We start from the raw sequence: 20,965 nt of genomic DNA, 5'->3' as shown, positions 1-20,965 counted from the left end.
AAACTGCTAATGACACACTAATGAGGATCAAATATTAAATAATGTTAAATGTCTCATTCTTGGGGACACATGGGTGTAGAAAAGATCTCAGATCCATTAAATTTGATTCATATTTTTGAAGTTTATTGATGCAGATTTTTCAATACTACTCTATGTCTGTATTTATACCTAAAAGAAAAATACTACATACAATTTTAAGCAAAACCCCTCCCCCTTTTGCTCTTTCATAACAGAATTATGGAGTAAAGATTTAGCAAAGACAGCCCCATGTGAGGCTTAAGAAATTCCAATTTCTATCACTTAAAATTGTGTTCAAATTCCAAATGTTCTACAGGAGTGCTCAATGTTTCTTCTCAGAGTTTGATAGGAATTTTTCAAACTTTTTTTTTTTTTTACTGTAAAATTCACTTACAGCAAACATATACAAAACAACAACACTAAACACATTAATGACTGCTGTTCACAAACTTGTGCTATCAGACTACTTGGTTGGGAGTACAACTAGTAACCATTTGCCATTTCTCTACATAGGTCTAAATTTTGTAAATACACCTTTTATCTCAAAGGTTGTCAAACTGCAACAGATTTTTATATTCAAAACTGAGGTTGTATCTGGACATTAAAAAAAAAACAAAATCAAGCATGACAGAACTTTGACAGTGCTTTCATGCCAACCATGGCTCAGGGAGAACTGTTCTTATGTTCAACTCATTGAGCAGTAGCATAAAATGTAAGCCTAAGTTTTAGTTTTCAGAAATAAGGTATCAGTACTTACTGGTAAGTATTAGTACTTACTCCTTTAAGTTACTTTTTAAATACTTTAGTTATAACTTAGTATTTTCCTCTGAGATAAAACAATACTTCTTGAAACTAATTACTGGTTCATTTATTTCTGTGGTCATAGGAATTATTACCTTTTTTTTAAGATTTTATTTATTTATTCATGAGAGACACAGAGAGAGAAAGAGGCAGAGACACAGGCAGAGGGAGAAGCAGACTCCCCACAAGGACCCTGATGTGGGACTCGATCCCGGGATCAGGATCTAAGCTGAAGGTAGACGCTCAACCACTGAGCCATCCAGGTGTCCCAGAAATTGTTACCTTCTTTAGAATTGGTGTATTTCTGCATAACATCTTTCAAACATGTTCTTATTACTGCATTTTATTAAGGCTTAATTTTTATTTTTTAAATTTTTTTCATAACCAAATGTGTGATTTATTTTTAGAGAAAAATAAAACTCAAGTTTTTCCAATAAAGGGGAGAAATAACAATATGAGATCATGTCCTGGTTACATGTTAATTACCACATTCTATACAATGTGGATGTGATCAACATGTATTTGATGATAGTATGAATAAACATTTGAGATTTAAAAATCACATACCATTTGCCAATGCTGTAAATTCATAAATGTTGAAATAAATACCCAGAAATAAGAAAATTTTAAAAATTGAAGCTTTTGACAGTGTTTATAGATCAACCAGTAATGGTACATATCAATAGTACAGCCAATAAATTGACATTACTGTTGGTTTCCACCTAATTTCTTCATAATATGACTGCCTGGTGTTGCATTAGTGAAGATACTTCCTACAACCACATGGGTACCCCAGAGCCTATGACGAACCACTTTACAGCAGCCAAGATGATCCACAGAGAATCCTAAAGGTCGATAGCGTTCATCTGTTTCAAAGACAGTGTTGTTTGTATATGGTCCAAAAAATGCCAAACCAGATGATGGGTCAATAAAGTCAGCCCAATGGCCTTCAGCTCGAAGAGCTTAGCAAATTTCCTTAGCGCCATTAATGAACTTTTCTAAAAGCATTTCTCTTTCATTTTCTACCTCTTCGCTCCAAACAGTCATACCATTCTTAGTTTTCTGCGTCATAGTGAGAATCATTAGTTTGTTGGTGGCTCCTTCTGGAAACAGGGACTCAAAATCTCTTCGCGGCAACTCTGGACACGTTTGGATCGCACACTCTACTTTGGCATTTTCAAAGTAACTTTCTGCACTGCTGATTTCTTGTTCACCGGGTGCATTACTACCCTGAAATTCATTCACACACTGTGCCATCACAAACTCGTGTCTCTCCCTTGGTAAGGGTTCTACTAGAACATCAGGTAAAGTTTTATGAAGCTGGCTTTTCTTTTGTGATGTAGTCCCATTGAGATGACAATCAAAACCTATGTTCCCAGGAAGCTGGAATCTCTGATCCTGAGGTCCAAACGGTCCCACAGTTTCATCAGGCCCTACTGTTCGAGAGCATATACCTGGAGGTGCAGTGGCCACATGAGACTCATCAGAACCTGAAGATCCTGCAGTTGAAAAGGCTTTGGGACTGACAACCCTTTTAACTAAAGAGCAAAATCCTGGGAGATAGGAAACCAGTCTGGCTCTATCACAGAGCACGGTGGCCCTTTCCAGCGGGGAGGGCGGACCCTTCCGTGAAGCTCTACCCCGAGCGCGGGGCCCCCAGACGGGCGCGTTCAGGGGGGCCCACACGGTGGAACCGTCCGTCCCGGCCCCGCGCTCCTCCGCCGTCGGGCTTAGTTTCTAAAACCTGGACTTTTCTGAATTATTTATGAGCATGGAGTTTCAGAACTTACCTTAACAAGCCATAAGTCGGGCAGCCTGGGTGGCTCAGCGGTTTAGCGCCGCCTTCAGCCCAGGGCGTGACCCCGGGGTCCCGGGATCGAGTCCCGCATCGGGCTCCGTGCGTGGAGCCTGCTCCTCCCTCTGCCTGTGTCTCTGCCTCTCTCTGTCTCATGAATAAATAAATAAAATTAAAAAAAAAAAAAACAAGCTATAAGTCATTGGTTATCTGCTAGTTCAAATGTATCACGTGAAAATAAGATATCACAGTTGTTTTCTGATAAGGAAGCACTTCGTACGTTAGCTAAATCTCTCTCGCTACAATATAGTCATATTAGCCTCATTATCTTGCTAATAATTTTATCATGTGTAAGATTTTGTCTTATAAAATTTAATTCAATGTTACCATGACTTTGACTTTTAAAATATTTTTAATTAAAAAAAAAAAAAAACCTTCCGAATTGAATATGCAAGACAATTTTCATTAAAGCATTTTGAACATCCAGGCACCTGGGTGGCTCAGTCGGTTAAGCATCTGCCTTTGCTCAGGCCATGATCCCCAGTCCTAGGATCCAGCCCTGCATCAGGCTTCCTGCTCTTGGGGAGCCTGTTTCTCCCTCTTGCCTCTGTGCTCTCTCACTTCTCACTCTCAAGTAAATAAATAAAATCTTTAAATAAATAAATAAATATATATATAAACTTTTAAGTAAAATAAAATCAAGAACAAATAAAACTCAGACTAGAAACAAAAAGAAAATTTTTTATTAAAAACCCTTTTGAATATCTATTAAATGTAGTTGTCATTCCAGATCTAATTTTCCCTCACTACTGAGACAAAGACAAGGCCTCTGTGTTCCTAATTAGGGTCTCATTTATGTTGAGGCATTCCTTTCTTGCACATGGGAACAGGCATAATTTTTGTCTATATGAGCACCAGACACTGTTACCTATAGCTCTTTGGGGTGATCTTTATCACCCACTGGCATCCAGTAGTTTTCTTACATGTTTGCTGCTCACAGGTTCAGACCTTTTGTCAGACCTTTTGTCAGGGTCATATATATATATATATATATATATATATATATATATATATAATTTTGAAATACACAGATTCTAAGGATCATCCTTGAAGATTGTCATCCTTGTATTTTCCCTGTTTCTTACATACTCTTAACACTTGCCTTTAACTTACAAAGCACAGTTACTTTATTCTATGAGAGCAAGAAAAATTGTTTTATTTCAAATAATGTTATAGCAACTGATTCAGTAGGAGTGATACAAAATCTAATCATGCTTATAAATTTGAGCGCATTATCTCTTTAAATTACATGTTAATTTAGTTTGTTTGATATTATAAAAATGATGAAAAGACTTAAACCTGGTATGAAAACAAAAGGTCACTTGATTCATTAGCTTGAAAACTAGTGTTAACAAGGACTTATAGTTTAGATCATCTCTCACCCAGCCTTCCCAGTCTATGCAAAGATTTTTGTGAATTTTTAAGAGTCAAGATGACTCCTTTTCAAGTTTAATATTGGGTACCCGTGGCCCTAAGTTTATTATATTCTGGATTTCATACATTAATTAAATTGATTGTGACAGTAATGTTAGTTTATTCTCATCATGTCAGTTGAAATCTGGATGTACTGTCTTGGACAAAAAGATGTGATTTTGCAACAAATAGGTTTTCCCCCACTACTTTCTAAATCTGAGGATGGCACATGATCTTACACTTCCTTTATATCAAGGCCTTTTATAATAGACTCACAATAACATCCGTTGATGTTGATAAATGCACGAAAAGTTTTTTCTGCAAAGGAATTCACCATGTATGTTTACTGCAGAACTTAGTTCTGGAAGTGGGCAATCCACTTGTATGCCAAATGGACTTTAATTTGTTTTGTATGTTTGGCACTCAACAGCATTTTCACAGAAGGCAAGAAGTAACTTTTATTTTTTGGTCCTCACAAAAACCATCTAAGTGCTGGTATTATTGTTACTTAGAGGAGAGAAAAGGGAGGTGGGGGATTGCCTAAACCACAACATCAGATGCCAAGTGATGAGAAGAGGCTAGAACCCTGCCATTCTAATGTCATTACTACTGCAGCACATAGAGCTGCTACTCAAAAGTAACAAAGACTTCGCCCCAATTTCAAATATATTTTGTGGAAGCTTTTGGTCTCCCCTTAGATATGTGTGCTATTAATAACTGTAACAATACTGTGGCATTAAGGTCCAGAGTAGTCAACCTTAAAAGCATGGATACCGAAAAACAATTTAAGACCCATGGGATTTTCAGATCTAGCCCTATTCTTAAAACACACTTATTTCTATAATATCTATATATTGAGGCATTTCGAAAAACATTTTAATAGAAGCCTTCAAACTTGCAAAATATAACAAAGGCATTTTATGCTTAACTAGAATAAAATGACAACTTTTTTATACCACATTTGAAATGCAATCCATTCCAATTTTTTTTTCTCCTGAGGTTCACCCTGTATAGCTTTCTTAAAAATTTAAAATCTTCTTACCACTAATGCTTATGTAGATGTATTCTTATGTAATAAATTCATTTTTTTCAGACTAGTCATTATGTGACTTGCAACAGCCTATTTTTTAAGTATTTTTGTCTCCAAGGTAATATTTACATAAAGAACATTATTTCCTGTACTCTACCCAACAATGAGTAAGAGTTCTTTAAAAATGATTTTTAAAAAAAAAGAGGGGGAGAAAAAAGGCTACTAAGGAGGCAATCGAAACTCAGATAGTTTGCTGTCTCACATTGCATCCGTTCTTCTCCTGCCACTGACGTTAACATAATCCCGGTTTACTAAATTGTACGCAGGCCAGTCTTCACATCTTCACTGCTTCCATATAGCTACATGGTACCGACCCTTTATGTGACTCAGGATTCCTTCTATCTTTTCACTATTACCTGATAATCATTATCTAAGTTAGCACTGCAAATCCAACATTATCTGGGCTTATGCTATCTTTTTTTTTTTTTTGAAGATTTTATTTATTTATTCATGACAGACACAGAGAGATAGAGGCAGAGACACAGGCAGAGGGAGAAGCAGGCTCCATGCAGGGAGCCGGACGTGGGACTAGATCCTGGGTCTCTAGGATCACACCCCGGGCTGAAGGCGGCACTAAACCGCTGGGCCACAGAGGCTGCCCTTATGCTATCATTTTAACTTTACATCCTGATCCTTTACTTTTGGGTTCTTAGAAGTCTAGTCAAACTGCGACATGCTTCCCATCCCTATGCTTTAAATAGGACTTGTCAACCATCCAGGCTGTGCTTTCTCCAGGCTTGAATGTGGTTATCCTGTTCTTCCCAAAAGGGCTCTTCCCTAGGATGCCCTCCTATCCTGGCCTCCCACAGATACACTAGCTGGAGTAAGGTGGGGGTGAAAAAGAACGAATGAAACTAGTATTTGTTGAGTAAGAAATATTGAAGGCATAATGCTAAACTCCAGGATTTCCATATATTAATTCAGATTAAAAAATTACCTTCTAGGTTTTTTAATTCTTTTTATTTTCATGTTTTCATCCTGTCTAATTTGTCTTTATGAGCAAAATTCCAGGTCTGACTTTCAAGAGTGAATTGAGTTCATGCTGCTCTTTACAACCTTGGCCAAATTTCCAGGCAGTCCATCATTTCCACATTTGAACTCTATACCTTTACCTGCCTCTACTAGAGTTTTTAATCATAGTGTAGCATAATTCTACTTCCTGAATGCTTCAAGGAAGAGCTATAAATACTATAAATGCACAACTGGCATTAACCTGACCAAGACTGTAAAATGTAAATATTTCCATTACTCTCCTTCTAGATCTGAAATAACTTCAAACCAGATAAGTAATCTTAAACAAGTTGTTAACCTAGCTTGCTAGCCCAGTTTGTTCATCTCTGAATTCTGTGCCCTTTTAACATATTGGTAAATAGAGCCCTAGATTTGCAAGAGTTGATAGAATCACTGTGGTTGGGCTCAGGTGCCCACCAGTGACCATACAGGATTTTTTTTTTTTTAGATTTTATTTATTCGTCCATGAGAGAGGCAGAGACATAGGCAGAGGGAGAAGCAGGCTCCCCGCAGGGAGCCTGATATGAGACTTGATCCCAGGATGCAGCAATAATTACCTGAGCCAAAGGCTCAACCAGTGAACCACCCAGGTGCCCACCATATAGGATTTTTACTAACCTCTGCAATACATGATGAGCCTGGCAGACACTGCCCAGCTGATGCTCATGCTGGATCTGAATGAGCCAACCCTTCCTCCTGTATCCACATCACACCTTTCACTTTGTCGAAAGGGATTGAATTGTTAACCAGTATACTTTTCTTCATCTTTTATTATATTGGCTTAATCTAAGAAGAGTATAGAAAAAAACTGAAAAGGAATAAAAGTTGTCCTATTTCTCTCTTTTTAAAAGGTTATTAAGTGGGCAGCCCAGGTGGCTCAGCGGCTCAGCACTGCCTTCAGCCCAGGGCCTGATCCTGGAGATCCAGCATTGAGTCCCTCATTGGGGTCCCTGCATGGAGCCTGCTTCACCCTCTGCCTGTCTCTGCGCCTCTCTCTCTCCCTCTCTGTGTCTCTTATAATAAATATTTTTAAAAATAAATAAAAATAAAAGGTTATTAAGTCTATAAAGATTAATAAATTCTTTTATAAAGAACTTAAATACACTGCATAAAAGCTCCAACTACAAGTTTTCTTAATATCAGAGTAATATTGTCCTAATCTTCTAATATTTACAGAAAACCTACTGGGTGAAACAGGAAGTCATGGGAGCAGTGGATTACATATTTCAAAGCCATTTAAAAAATACAGCTAAGCTGGGAAATAGTCTTAGGGACAGTCTCCAAATAGGGAATCCATTTTAGTCCCAGGAGAGAAGACGTAGAAGAGTGAGTCACAAAAGTGGAGTGCCTTGTATAAGAAGTACTAAATCCACTGAGTGTGGCTGCAAACTAACCCTCTCTATCTGACCATAAGAATATGCATGTTTATTGCTTTGTTCGTTCATAAGTGTATCTTAGTGATTTTCTATCATTTACTTTAGTAAATCCATCCCATGAATAATCTGTTGCAGCCCAGAAGGAAAGGAATAATTTTTGCTCCCTGAGTGCAGTGGGGCTCAGGTTAGCCATTCAAGACGTACGAGGGGCTGCAGATGTGAAAGCCTCACACCTCAATCTGCCACAGCATTTTATGGGGAGCTAAGCAGCAGGAACACGAGAGCATGTGTTTCATTATAGGGTAAAAGAGCATCACTGGAATTTGTTAGTATATTAAGTTTTTATTACTGTAAATATTTGCCCTTATGCATCTCATTGATTTCAATTCTTCAAAACCCAGAGAAACTTAAGTGGATATTTTAGGAGTAAATATATGCTTCAAGATTGTAGTATTCATTTCAAAAGTGACTATACAGGCATATAACTGTCGTGAATTTACATAGAGGCTCCCCAAGTAGAGGGCATGAGTTCAAAGTTAAAACAGAGGACTTTTCCTGTAAAAAAAACTTGTTTTAAAAGAGCAAAATTTTTAGGAAGATGAATGATAGTCCCAGTGAGTGTTGTTTAGTAGAATACTTATATTTCCAACGTATCTATCATAACTGGCTTCATTTTCCATGTTATTTTGACTAATAAGCTACTAATAAAAATATTAAAAATTTATGACTAAAATAGAATTTAGTGTGCTTCCTGAATTAATCAGAACAAAACCCCATTGGACATTAAGTATTTTACGGGCAAAGACTACATTATATATTTTTATTTCTCCTTCATTTATCATAGCTCCTAACACGTAAGAGCACTTAAATGTTTGCTGGGGGAAAAAAGTCATAGAAATAAAAGAGAAACAGATTGTAATTTGATTTGATCTGTGTCTCAAAAAGTGTTCTACATGAAGGAGAATGGTTGATGGAGCAAGAAGCAGAATTGTTGGAAAGGGACCTGGGAGCCCAGTCTGAGTAGCCTGTATAAAAATCCTTTTTTGGATGCTGAAAAAGAAAAAGGTGCTTCTCTCCATATTTCAGGTGAAAGGCTGCACCTGAACTCAATTTCTCAAGGGATCAAAGTCTCCCTCCTGCCAGGGTGAGGAGCCATAACATCCTACTGATCTAAAAACCTCTGGTTCTGGGCAGCTGCCATTTCTGGAAGACTTACTAAGCAGCTGCGAACCCAAATCTAGAAAGCCTTATGCCTTATCTCTTGGACAGGTTAGTTCTGGGACCCTCAAAAGGGACAAAAGCTACAGTGGGGCATGTCTGTTCACCAGAACACATACCCATGCAACTGCACCCCATCTTCTGCAGGGCTCTCAACAGCACAATGGGAAGATCAGGGAAACATATGCCTTGCCTTCTCTCTATAACAGCCCGATGTGGGACTTGATCCCAGGATGCAGAAATAATTACCTGAGCCAGAGGCTCAACCACTGAGCTCAACCCTTCCCCAGTAAAGCTTACTTCTTGGCCTATACCATATTATAATGTGCAATTATTTTCCAAGTCCTGAGGCATAACTGACATATACCTAAAGAGACAGAATCATAGGTCATTTCAGTGCAACTCAAAGTTTATTGAACATTCGCTACATGCAGAGCTCTGGCTAGACAATATTGTTAATATCACCATTAGGACTTCGTAAATTATAATCTAGTAGTGGAAAACTTTGAAAATCAAATAATTAAGTCAAATAAAGTTCATTTCAGAAGTAAAATGGGGCAAAGAGTAGCTGATTCTAAATAATTGAAGTAAGATCTTTTCAAAGGCTTTTGCTAAAATATCAAAATATGATTTTGATAAAATATGATTCAATTAAGCATTGAATAATCAAGAGGGACTTCAATTAGGTAAAAGTATTCCAGGAGTTATGAACAACCTGAGCAGAAGCACAGAAAAAAAAAAAAAGTTCCCAGAATAGTCAGATATTCTATGTGACTATAAATGAAAGTTTCTGGAATGTCAAGAGGCTAAAAGTACAGATTAGGATTATATATGCTTATGTATAAGAGAATTAGGTTTCATTTAAATAGTGCTTTTGCATTTTCTAAGGAAACACAGAGAAAGATTAATCTTTTTCTCCTTGCATGATACATAGGTCCTTCCTAAAATATTCCAGGTTTAGGTTAATGGAACAGTAATCATCAGTACCATATGACTCATTACAAATTATTCCACCAAATCCTAATAAAACCATCTCTTTGGAGGCAAGATGCCAGTATATAGGGTCACTGAACTTCAACTCTTAAATAACCATAGCCCATGGAAGTTTAAATCTGTATAAAGTTTCTTGAAAGCAATCTAACATGTATAAAAATGAATTAAAATGCTCGCAGCTCTGACCTCCTAGTTCCAAATCCAGAAATTTATCCTAAACTATGTAAGGGTAATTTTACAGAGCTATTTATTATAAGAATAGAAACAATCAAAATCACACATTAGAAAGTGGTTTTAAAATTGCATGATATAAAAAATAAAATAAAATAAAATAAAATTGCATGATATATCCATACCACTATCATACATCCATATAAAAATTACTTTTGAATAATACTTAATGACCTAAGTGTTCATAACACAGAAGGATAAAAATCTGAGTTTTTAAGTCTACTTATTAAATAGAAGGAGAAAAGGAAATAAGGACAAGAAGTGAGGACCAGACACATGTCAATAAAAGGACGACTATAATACTCAAAGTTTAAAATTATCTCTGGACTATTTGATCACATAACGATTTCTATTTTTTGCCTATGAGGTATGAAGAACTGCCGCTTACATTTCTTCTTATAGAAGTAGTATGGTTCTATCAAGGGCAATAATGTTGGAAATTTAGGATATTAATGAGCTTTAGCTAAGGAAGATAAACCCTTCAAGATGTGTTCCAAATAGAAGTTGTGACCCTGTTTTTAAAGTAGTTATGAGACCATGTAAAGAATGTTGACATCCCCAGGCATCTTCATTGTCTCCCTTTTCTGATAAAATAGGACTATATAACATAAAAAATCATTTTAATTTCAGGGAAAAATATTAATTATCCATTCTAACCTAGCTGCTTCTTGCTCTGGACAGTAATCATGGTGGAAAACTAAAAATCTTAAAAAAATTGAATGGTGAGCAGACCTATGAAAGATAGGAGGAAAAATGTCCTTTCTCAAAGAATATAAAAATTAGTGAAAGGGAATAAAGGAAAAGGAGAGAAAAATGAGTGAAAATATCAGTGAGGGTGACAAAACATGAGAGACACCTAACTCTGGGAAATGAACAAGGGGTAGTGGAAGGGGAAGTGGGCGGGGGATTGGGGTGACTGGGTGATGGGCACTGAGGGGGGCACTTGGCAGGATGAGCACAGGGTGTTATGCTGTATGTTGGCAAATTGAACTCCAATTTAAAAAAAAGAAAATGAAAACAAAGATTGATTTTTCTTCTCCACTGGCTTGGTCAAAGAGCTTACCAGTTAGCCTCAAATAATGTACTTTATTCCTTTATGTAACAAATGCCACTTCACACAAGAACACCAACTTTGCCCTTTTTTATCTCTTGATGAAATTTGATCTTTGGAGATTTGCCAGCAAACTGTATAGTTCTGGGATTTTGACTTTTTAATTAGATATACAACATTGAGAATGGATTGTAAATCACACCAAAATCACTTTCCTTTTAGGGACTTCTGTTTTCCTGTCACTCACGTTTGAGTGGATCAAAGCAAAATCTGTCACACATAGGACCATTTTGCCTGAGCCCTTATATTTAGGAAAGGGTTTAAATATTAATTTTGGGATTATTTCCAAATTAATTTATAAATAATTGTGTTTATATAAGCATTACAAATGTTACTCTTATTAAAAACATTTGATTAGGGCAGCCCGGGTGGTTCAGCGGTTTGGCGCTGCCTTCAGCCCAGGGCCTGATCCTGGGGACCCAGGATCGAGTCCCACATCAGGCTCCCTGCATGGAGCCTGCTTCTCCCTCTGCCTATGTTTCTGCCTCTCTTTCTCTCTGTGTCTCTCAAGAATAAATAAATAAATAAAATCTTTTAAAAATTTTTGGTTATCAATGTATATGGTGTGGGAATATTATTTTCACATTACTCATTATATGTATTATACCTCAGTAATTCTTTTTGGAGTATGATTGTACCCCCATTTTAGGCAACAGCTAGGGTAGCATTGGTTTCTCACAAAAGTAAGGTCATAGCTTCTCCAGCCAGGGTGCAGAATCATCAATCCATGACCTTTCTACTTCAATATAGTATTTTTCAAAGTCCTAAAGGAGACAATGAGATGAAAGGAAGCAACATCTGCCTAAGTTATGTATTTGAGAAAAATGAATGGTGATGTTAAGAGCTAGCTTTCCTACCCTTAACTGAAGAATCCAAAAGTTGAGAAGAAGTAAGGAAGAAGCCAGAGAATAAGAGCTTATGTGTACATGCCTCTCTAAAGTAGGCCTGAGCACTTCTCTACTCTCCAGGATTATGCCCAGAGGGAAAGGAAATGGACAATAAAACATGGACAGTTTCATATCATATTCCTTAAAAATTTGGATACTCCAATCAGTGCCTGATATCTTTTTTGGAAACCTGGAAGGTGACACCATGGGAAATGTTCCCTGTGTCATATTGGAATAACAGCAATAGAGCAAAAAAATGGCTCAAAAGGTCATCCAAGCTAATGGATGGCCCAGGGAAACCCAAAATCTTCTGTACCTTTTGGAGGAGGAGGGGAATCAGTTAAACCTTCCATGTGTTTCTTGAAAGGGCAAGATCAGTAGATTCCAAGTTATTTCAAGGTCACAACTCGGAAAAGAAGTCTGAGGAAATAAGCATGGACTATAGTCAGAAGCTCAGGTGAAATGAAGTCCATCTCTATATATGCCAGCTTGAAGGAGGCTGACACCAGAGAACAAGATGAACACCAAACACTTCATTACACCAATTGGACAGAAGATGAAACCAAGGAACTTTCCCCAAAACAAAGACTAAGATGCAATCAAAACATAGGAGAATTGGCTACATTTTCTGCCTAAATGTATAAAAGAAACTTGAAATGGGAATTAAAGGAAGCTATGGAAAAATAGAAGTTGCTTTTTGTACATCCACGTTTGTAGAATGACTAAGACAAGAAATTGACCAAGACCATGTTTTGTCATCAAATATAAACTAGGCCTCACATAGAGACAGAGTTAAAGAATGAGCTTTTTTCTATACACAAGCTTATAGTTTGACAAATTTATACCATTATATTTTAAGTTATCCACAATTTTTATGACCCTGTTTTGCCATTGCTGATGGTCCTAGACTGTAAAAGGGGCCATGATATCAAGGTAGCATGGCCCCATTCTATATCTGTATTGAAAATTTCTTGCTCAGAGTTTAACTGCTAGTATCTCATAGAATCTGTTGTTATCAGCATAGCATTACCTAGTAACTAGAATGGAATCTCGATAAAAAGGAACAGCTACAACATTGGGATGAAAAGACACAATGTTACTTTTTTTCAGTACCAGACCTGGTAAGCAATAGACTACAGGTTCCATGACAGACCTAAAACAGACTAAAGGACTAAAATCAAGTCTAAACAGAACACTCTCATTAGGCTGTGATTCCACTTAAGAATTTAACCAGTGAATAGTGACCAAGAGTCCTGGTGCTAAATAACTTTCCATAATTGAAGTTCCTAAAATGTAGCTTTGCAGAACATCTCTATATCTAGATTGAGTTTAGGAACTTAAGACTTCTGTTTTGCTCCATCAACTGCTTCAAGAAATACAGTTTGGGAGATATCTTACATAACCTTTCCATTTGTATACTTTTCTACAAATTCTCCAGTTAAATGAACTGCTTTAATGGACTACTGCTATGTTGGTTTATGTGTCTCAAGTTTTCCTGCCAGCACTCTTTGTTACAAAATATAAGACGATAAATTAACTGCAAACCTTCTTGCTAGAATGGCCCATAGTTCTGTAATTTTCAATTATTTAGACTGACTTATCCTTATTGATTGTTGTTTGAGGAGGCAAAGCCTCATTCCCTACTGGTCTTTGTACTACTGCACATTACGGAACCACCCAACCATTCACCTTCCATGGAACAAAGGAGGATGTGCAATTGGAAATCTTTCAACACTCACCTCCACTGTCCCTCTAGGAACATTAATACCATGGTTTCCACATCTGGATGCTTGATTCTCTTTAGCCTTGAGCCACTTCCCATATAGATATCAGATTTGACTGTGCCACTGCAGTGGAAATATTGTTCAATCAATTCTTGAACTGATTTCAGTTGATGGTGTTGCAAGTAAAAATGCATGATTTACATGGATCAGAGTCTTGAAATATTTATAGATTGGGTAGTCAACAGAGACTTTTGAATAAACAAGGTATTACTGGCATGCCTCAAAATGGATGGTATTTATGCAACACTTTTTTTTCCCCCAAGACATTACTCTTACTGTCATCCTGGCCATATTTAATAGTATATTAGATAATTCTTTACAAAAGGTTAAAAAATACATGAGTCATTATTGAGTATAGTAAAACTGAAATAATGGAGCATAGCAATTATTTTGCTGGATCTCTGTCTAAAATCCCTATGGATTTTGTACAACTCAAAGGACAAAATTTCTCAATCATGGTAAGCCCATCTTAAAATGGCTCCCGTGAACTTTGTTTCACCTCAATTTTTAACAAAATTCTATAGTAGATATTTCAATATCCATATTCTAGTCATTTATGTTTCAGATAATGGCTGACATTTGTCTCCACTACACTAATATGGAAAACTATATTGTCCAGAATGTCACTATCAAATCTCAAGGAAATGAGTAGGTTGAAACTAACAATCCAGCAAGACCTGCTAGAACACTTTATTATACCCTTTTTAGACCAGATTGTCCTGTGCTTCAACTACTTCTTTGAAAATTTTAAGCATTTTAAATTTAAAACATAACAAAATATGTTTTCATTACTGTTCTTTCTACTTAGAAGTCTTCACTCATTTTTATGGTAAGTAACTGGACTTAAGTCAGCTTTAGCCAAGTATAATTTCTGTTATAAAATCTGTGTTAATGAAGATCCAGAAGGCCAATCATGGCATAACTAATTTTATCAATTTGGAAAATTTTCATGAAATGATCTGAAACAGTCAACCCTAGAAGATCTTTCTAGACTGAGAAAGAAGCCATAATGTTATCACAACTGTTGACTTTGTCACCAGGGATCTTTACGTATTTTCATACAGTAGGAATAACCCTCTATAGATTAGAAAGGTATATCTGTTCAATCATATCTATGCAGTAGGAAATCAAGTTCTTACATAAAATAATTTTGTTCTCTATTAACATGTTAATACTGCAAAGTTATAAAGAATAAAACTTTAAAGAGCTAAACTAAGATGTCATGAATAACCTTTTTTCTATATATGTGTCATTACGCAACTATTTGTTAATGAGACAGATGTATGTGTCACACACACACTTCTCACACTGGCTATAGAAATATTCTTTTACCATTAACGGGACCCTCCATTATTATGTACTATATATTCACATATATGTAGAAATTTAGCTTTTTAAAGTTTTGAAAGTTTTAATCACATGTGGCACAGATTTCCCATTACAAAGTAAGTTTATTTCCTACTGACAGTGTTATCAATTGGGATCAGGATAGAAAGAAGAGAATTAGTATGTATCCCTTTTAAAGTCTCATTTGGGGATTAAATAAAATTGAACAGATTTTAATGAACCTGAGCATTATTGAAATGTTTGTTATTTTGAGGAATACTTTATTAAAAATAACTTTGTAGTTGTCTCATCCAGAAAAATTAAAGAATGACATTTCATAATATATTACTTCCTGACATTAAAGGTTTTATGTAAAGCCTTAGTCTTTGGAGTCTTCCAGTTATCATGTTTCAACATATTGTATTGGTTGACATTTAAAGAGTCTGCAAGCTCATGTGGCATTTTAGTCCTGACTGTCATTACTGTTGCCTTACAACAGATTTTCCTCAGGAATGAAACCCAGTGACCCAACTAATACCACCAAAAGAGTGTGAACATATTAAGTCCAAGTAAATCTAATAAACTATAGTGGTAATCCCTTAAAATATTTTGCTTCCTAGAAATCTTTTGTTCCTAATGATGTAGGTTTAGTAGAAGATCACCCAGAATCATTTTCAGTAGGACTGTTCCAAAGAAATCTTTTCTAATTAAAGCCACCTAAAACTAACTCTCTCTCCCCTCTTGGGATAGTTTAATAACTAAGTTTTTTCGCTTGAGAATAATAAAGAAACATATAAAGATGTGATCTTATTAGTCGATATCACCTTTCTAAACTCCCTTCACTTCATTATCTGGTTTACCCACACCCATGTTTTCTGGAGATTTTATACTTGACTCTTTCCCTAGCTCCAACCCCAGTATTCTTTGTTATGCCCCACTTACTGCATCCAGTTCATCTGTTTCCTCTTTCCCTCACCACATACACTTTTTTTTGGTTTCCTATAGATCTCTAAAATATTTTTTTAACCTTACTCCCTTTCATTTTTTTTAAAGATTTTATTTATTTATTCATTAGAGACACACAGAGAGAGAGGCAGAGACATAGGCAGAGGGAGAAGCAGGTTCCATGCAGGAAGCCAGATGTGGGACTCGATCCTGGGATTCTGGGATCATGCTCTGAGCCAAAGGCAGATGCTCAACCACTGAGCCACCCAGGCATCCTTCTTACTCCCTTTTAGATCCTCAAATGTATTCTTGTCTGCAGTTATTAGAGTCTGGTTTTCCCATTCAGATTCTGCTAACTCATCATCATATTCAATTTAACCATATCAACACCCTCATAATCCATCAGGAAGTAAGAGATAATAAACATAATGACAAATTTACTGCCTTCTTAATGTGTATCAAGCTCTCTAACAAGTGCTGTGAATTCATTTTCATTATGAGATACATTTCAAGATAAATTATTGATACAGTTACCATGGCATGGACAGATAAATCTAAAGATGTGTAGAATTTTCTAATTTCTTCTATTGATGTTCTTCAAACAATCCTCACCCACATTTGTTTTTTCATTGTTTCTCCATAACCTTGTATATTCCAACTCTTATAGTTATGATTATTATCAGATATAACTTGATTAAATATCAGTCTTTCTTCATTAAAGGAAGCAAGAAATGTTTTGCCAAATATTTTTTTTAAGGGAGACTCAAACCTACCATGTAGACAAAAATACATCCCTAAATACCACATTATGAGTCAGCCATAAAGCTTTCTGGGATCCTGTGCCTAGAAGTCTTTTTCTGTTCTCTAGGACTCAAGCACTATGATGCAAGGAAGGGGAACTCTAACAACCAGGGGGAGGGTTAAGAAAAGACACACATAGATTTTTTTTTCTAGTGATAAAGAAAACAGTCTCTAATATGACCTACCTACTCTATACTGTATTCAAACAGATACTTTCTTAATTCAATGACTATATACTATTTGAAAGTTTTATCACTGATACAACCCTCCTTGTTTAACTCCAAAACATTAGTAGGAGGTAGCCGACTGAGTTATTAACTCCTGATGCCGGAATCACCTTGTTGACCATTGTCCTATATAATAAAGTCCTGTCTTCTAAAAGCAAATATGAACAATAAGCTGCTAACCTAGTAATTTAAGGAATGTTTTTGATTACTCTACTTGAGCCCCTTCACCTATATAAGGGTGAAAGTTACATTTTTCCAGAACTTTCCCACCCCTACAAAGTAGTAAAAAGAAAATTGATGTTTAAAGAATATTGCAAGGATAAGATTTTGCAAAGTAAATTTACTATAAACTAGTTTTTTAAACCAACTTGCTTTCAACAACTAATCTTCTAATAATCAAATTCTATACAATAGATACACTGCATTTTTCTTGCATTAGAGTAGTAATTTTTATTGGCGGTTGACTTTGCTCCCTAGGAGACATTTGGCAATGTCTGTAGACATTTTTGGTTGTCCCAACTAGAGGGCCACTAGTAGGTAGAGGACAAGAGGTCAGGCATGCTGATAATCATCCCACAATGCACAGCACAGCCACCATTCAAAAAGAATTACCTGGTCAAAAATATGAATTTGGCCAAAGTGCCAAAGTTGAGAAAGCCTATGGAAGCAAATATATAGTATACATTTAATTATATTCTAATATTAGAACATGTGAAGAGAAATAATGTGCCCAGGAATAGTTCAACACATGATAATGGTAATATTTTTCCTTTGGTCTTTAAAAATCATTTGAAGAGGGGAAAGACAGAAGATGAAAGGGAGAAGACATAGTCATATACACATTTATCTAATTAGTTCATCCTGACAGTCCAATGAGAAGATGAGAATATTATAAAGCAATAGTCAAGGGCATGAGCTTTGTAGGCAGCACTCTGCATTCATATTCCAGCTCTCACACTTTCTAGATGTATAATAATTTGGCTACTCAATCTCTGTGTACTTCTGTCCCTTATCTTTAATACAGCAATAAGAACAGTGTGATTTTATAAAGTTGTCCTGAGGATAAAATTAGTTAATGTAAGTCAGGTATGCAGGGTACATCTAGCACCTTTGCTTTTATTTCATGAGTCTTATTATTACCATCATTCCATTATAATCATTTCATAGATTAGAATAGTGAGGCTCAGGTAAGCCCAGCAAGACAGCTTATAGGTAGCAAAGTGTGAATTGGACTGACCCCAGGCCCAGTAATAAGCATGAAGTCAGGCATTAGACACTTGCTCAGAGGCCGAGGAGTTGCTAAGATTTCTCTTGGAGGTTCTATCATGTCAAATTACTTATAAAGTTGTACTTTTTCCCCCTATGTAATCCAGACTTTATTTTGGAACTTGAATATTTTGTCTTTAAAACTCACTCTTGTTTATTATTATTGTTATTGTTTTTTAAGGATTTTATTCATTTGAGACAAGGAGATAGAGCATGAACAGGGGGAGAGGGAGAGGGAGAGGGAGAAGCAGACTCCCTGCTGAGCCAGGAGCCTGATGTGGCACTTGATTCCAGGACCCAGAGATCATGACCTGAGCCAAAGGCAGACGCTTAAGCATCTGAGCCACACAGCTGCCCCTAAAACTCATTGTGGTTTTGGATACACTTCAGAATATTTACCAAATAATCCAACATCTTAACAGTTTATTATAATAATGCCTGTGATAAAGTGTGAGATATAGCCCATTGTCATTAGTGCACAAACCTCCAGTTCTGATTACTGGAATATTCACTAAATGCATTGCTAGCTGCTTCTTTCTCCTCTTCAACTTCCCCCCACCCCCCACCCTGCACCATCCCCAACCCAGCTCCTAGCTAAGGGGAGTGTAAGTGCTTCACTCATCCTTAGCTTCAGCCATTCAAGGAAAAAACAAAACAAAACAAAAAAAACAAACAAAAAACAAAATAAATCAAATCAAAGCACTACTAAACCATTGGTCTTAAAGTTTTGGGAATTAGTTCAATAATAAAGCAACTAAGGCCACGAAAATCTCACTTACCTTTATCACAGACTGAACGGTCTGGTCTGTCAGTTTCCCTGTCTTCTGCCTCAGCAACAACCACAAGATTACAATTTGTTAACTAATACTCCGCTTTTATTTTCTGATTTGGACAAGTCACCACCTCCTTTTGCAGATATTAACTTCCCCATCCAGACGTTCCTTAGAGGTTGCACCCCCAATCTCCACTTCTGGTTACAGCTACTGAATTGAGCTCAAGTGCATAATTTTGGCATTCCCTCATCATGGCCTGATTGCCACTTCTAACCCTCCTGATCATCTAACAATTGAAAAGCCATCCAAGCAAACCAACCACAACCTAGCAAAATCCCTAGGACCTCATACAATCATGTTACATGATTTTTTCCTATCTGTAAGCCATAATGAAGCTAATTTCCTTAGCCTAGATTACCTCGAATTTTCACTCTTATATTAACATTTATAGTTTTCCCCTTTCCTTGCTCCCATTTTAAGAAATAGAATAATCCCTTCTTGGGTACTACAAACATTTTTTAAAGATTTTTTTGAAATTAAATCCCTTACATTATTGTCTATCCTTTCCCAATTCTGCACTTTCCAGCCTGCGTTTTTTCTTTCATAACTCTCCCTGGTTTACATAAAAAACAAATTCTGCTTCATCATTGCCTCAGAATCACTGTTGTTTTCAGCAAACAGGACAGGCAGCAATGAGAACTTTCACCTAACCAGATTTGGATGAGGAAAAAACCAACAAGCCAAAAAATGACCATTTCAGGGAATTTTTTTTTCTTCCAAATTATGCATTTTATAAGTACTTGCATTGCTTTCCTGTTGCTGCTGTGACAAGTTATCACAAACTTAATGAGCAAAAACTACAAATTTGTTAATTTACAGTTCTGGAGGTCAGAAGTTTGACACAGATCTGAGTGAAAATTCAAAGTGTCGTCAGTTCCTCTTTGGAGGCTGTAGGAGAGAATCCATTTTCTTGCCTTTTCCAGCAAGAGACTGACTGCTTTTTTGGGGGGCTATGGCTCCTTCCTCCACTTTGAAAGCTGGTAACTGCAGACCAAATCTCTCTCCTACGTCTCCTTCTGACTCTCCTACAGCTTCTTTTACTTATAAAGACCCTCGTGATTACACTGGGCTCACCAGGGTCATCCAAAACACAGGCCACATCTCAAGGTCTGCTGATTCACAACATTAAGTCCACCTGTAATCCTAACCTTGTAACACAGCATATTCACGGCTTCTGAGAATTAGGATGTGGCCATCTTTGGGAGGAGGGATTATTATGCCTACCATAATGCTTTTTCTTTTAGGGCTTTCTCTTTTTTTGTCACTTTTAAATCATATAAATTAGATTACAATTAGAATCATAAATCTTTTCTTTCTCTCAGTATCTCTTAAATTCCCAACCAGCTCACTGTTCTACTGGGCTATCCCAGAAAAGTCACACAGCACCTATCTCTGTCTCTTGCACAGATCAAAAATTACAAAGCACTTTATGGAATAATTAATAGCTTTTTAGAAATTGGTAAAACAAAACAAAACAAAATGAATGCCAATAAATGCTTAGTAGAACAAAAATTGCTTTAGAATTTAACTGTGTCTTGTTCTCATAATCATTGCTGAAACTTTTAATATAAGTAATGCATAGTAGAATAATTATAATGACAAATAAGTAAAAGGAAAGTTATAAAGTTAAAATTATTCCTAAACTGACAATGGAAAGCAGTTACCATTTTTATATACATTCATCTAGACCATATTATCATGAAAATATATCTATGTCAATAATAACACATTTATAATTATGATGACTAAATATTTCATTATGTAGCTATACTATAATTT

General features: G+C 36.3%; 1 protein-coding gene across 1 annotated transcript in view; it reads right to left on the bottom strand.

Annotated features, from left to right (window-relative positions):
- Positions 1 to 1,524: 1,524 nt before the first annotated feature.
- LOC121474556 (methylmalonic aciduria and homocystinuria type D homolog, mitochondrial-like) overlaps positions 1,525 to 20,965 on the bottom strand; it is a 34,944-nt gene continuing 15,503 nt past the window's right edge. Inside the window, 1 exon segment of the mRNA XM_041727501.1 lies at positions 1,525 to 2,556. Coding sequence (XP_041583435.1) covers positions 1,525 to 2,556 — 1,032 coding nt within the window.

The sequence above is a fragment of the Vulpes lagopus genome, chromosome 13, assembly GCF_018345385.1.
Source record: "Vulpes lagopus strain Blue_001 chromosome 13, ASM1834538v1, whole genome shotgun sequence".
Classification (NCBI taxonomy): domain Eukaryota; kingdom Metazoa; phylum Chordata; class Mammalia; order Carnivora; family Canidae; genus Vulpes; species Vulpes lagopus.
The sequence above is the reverse complement of the archived record's forward strand: the minus strand, read 5'-3'. Positions and strand labels throughout refer to the sequence as shown.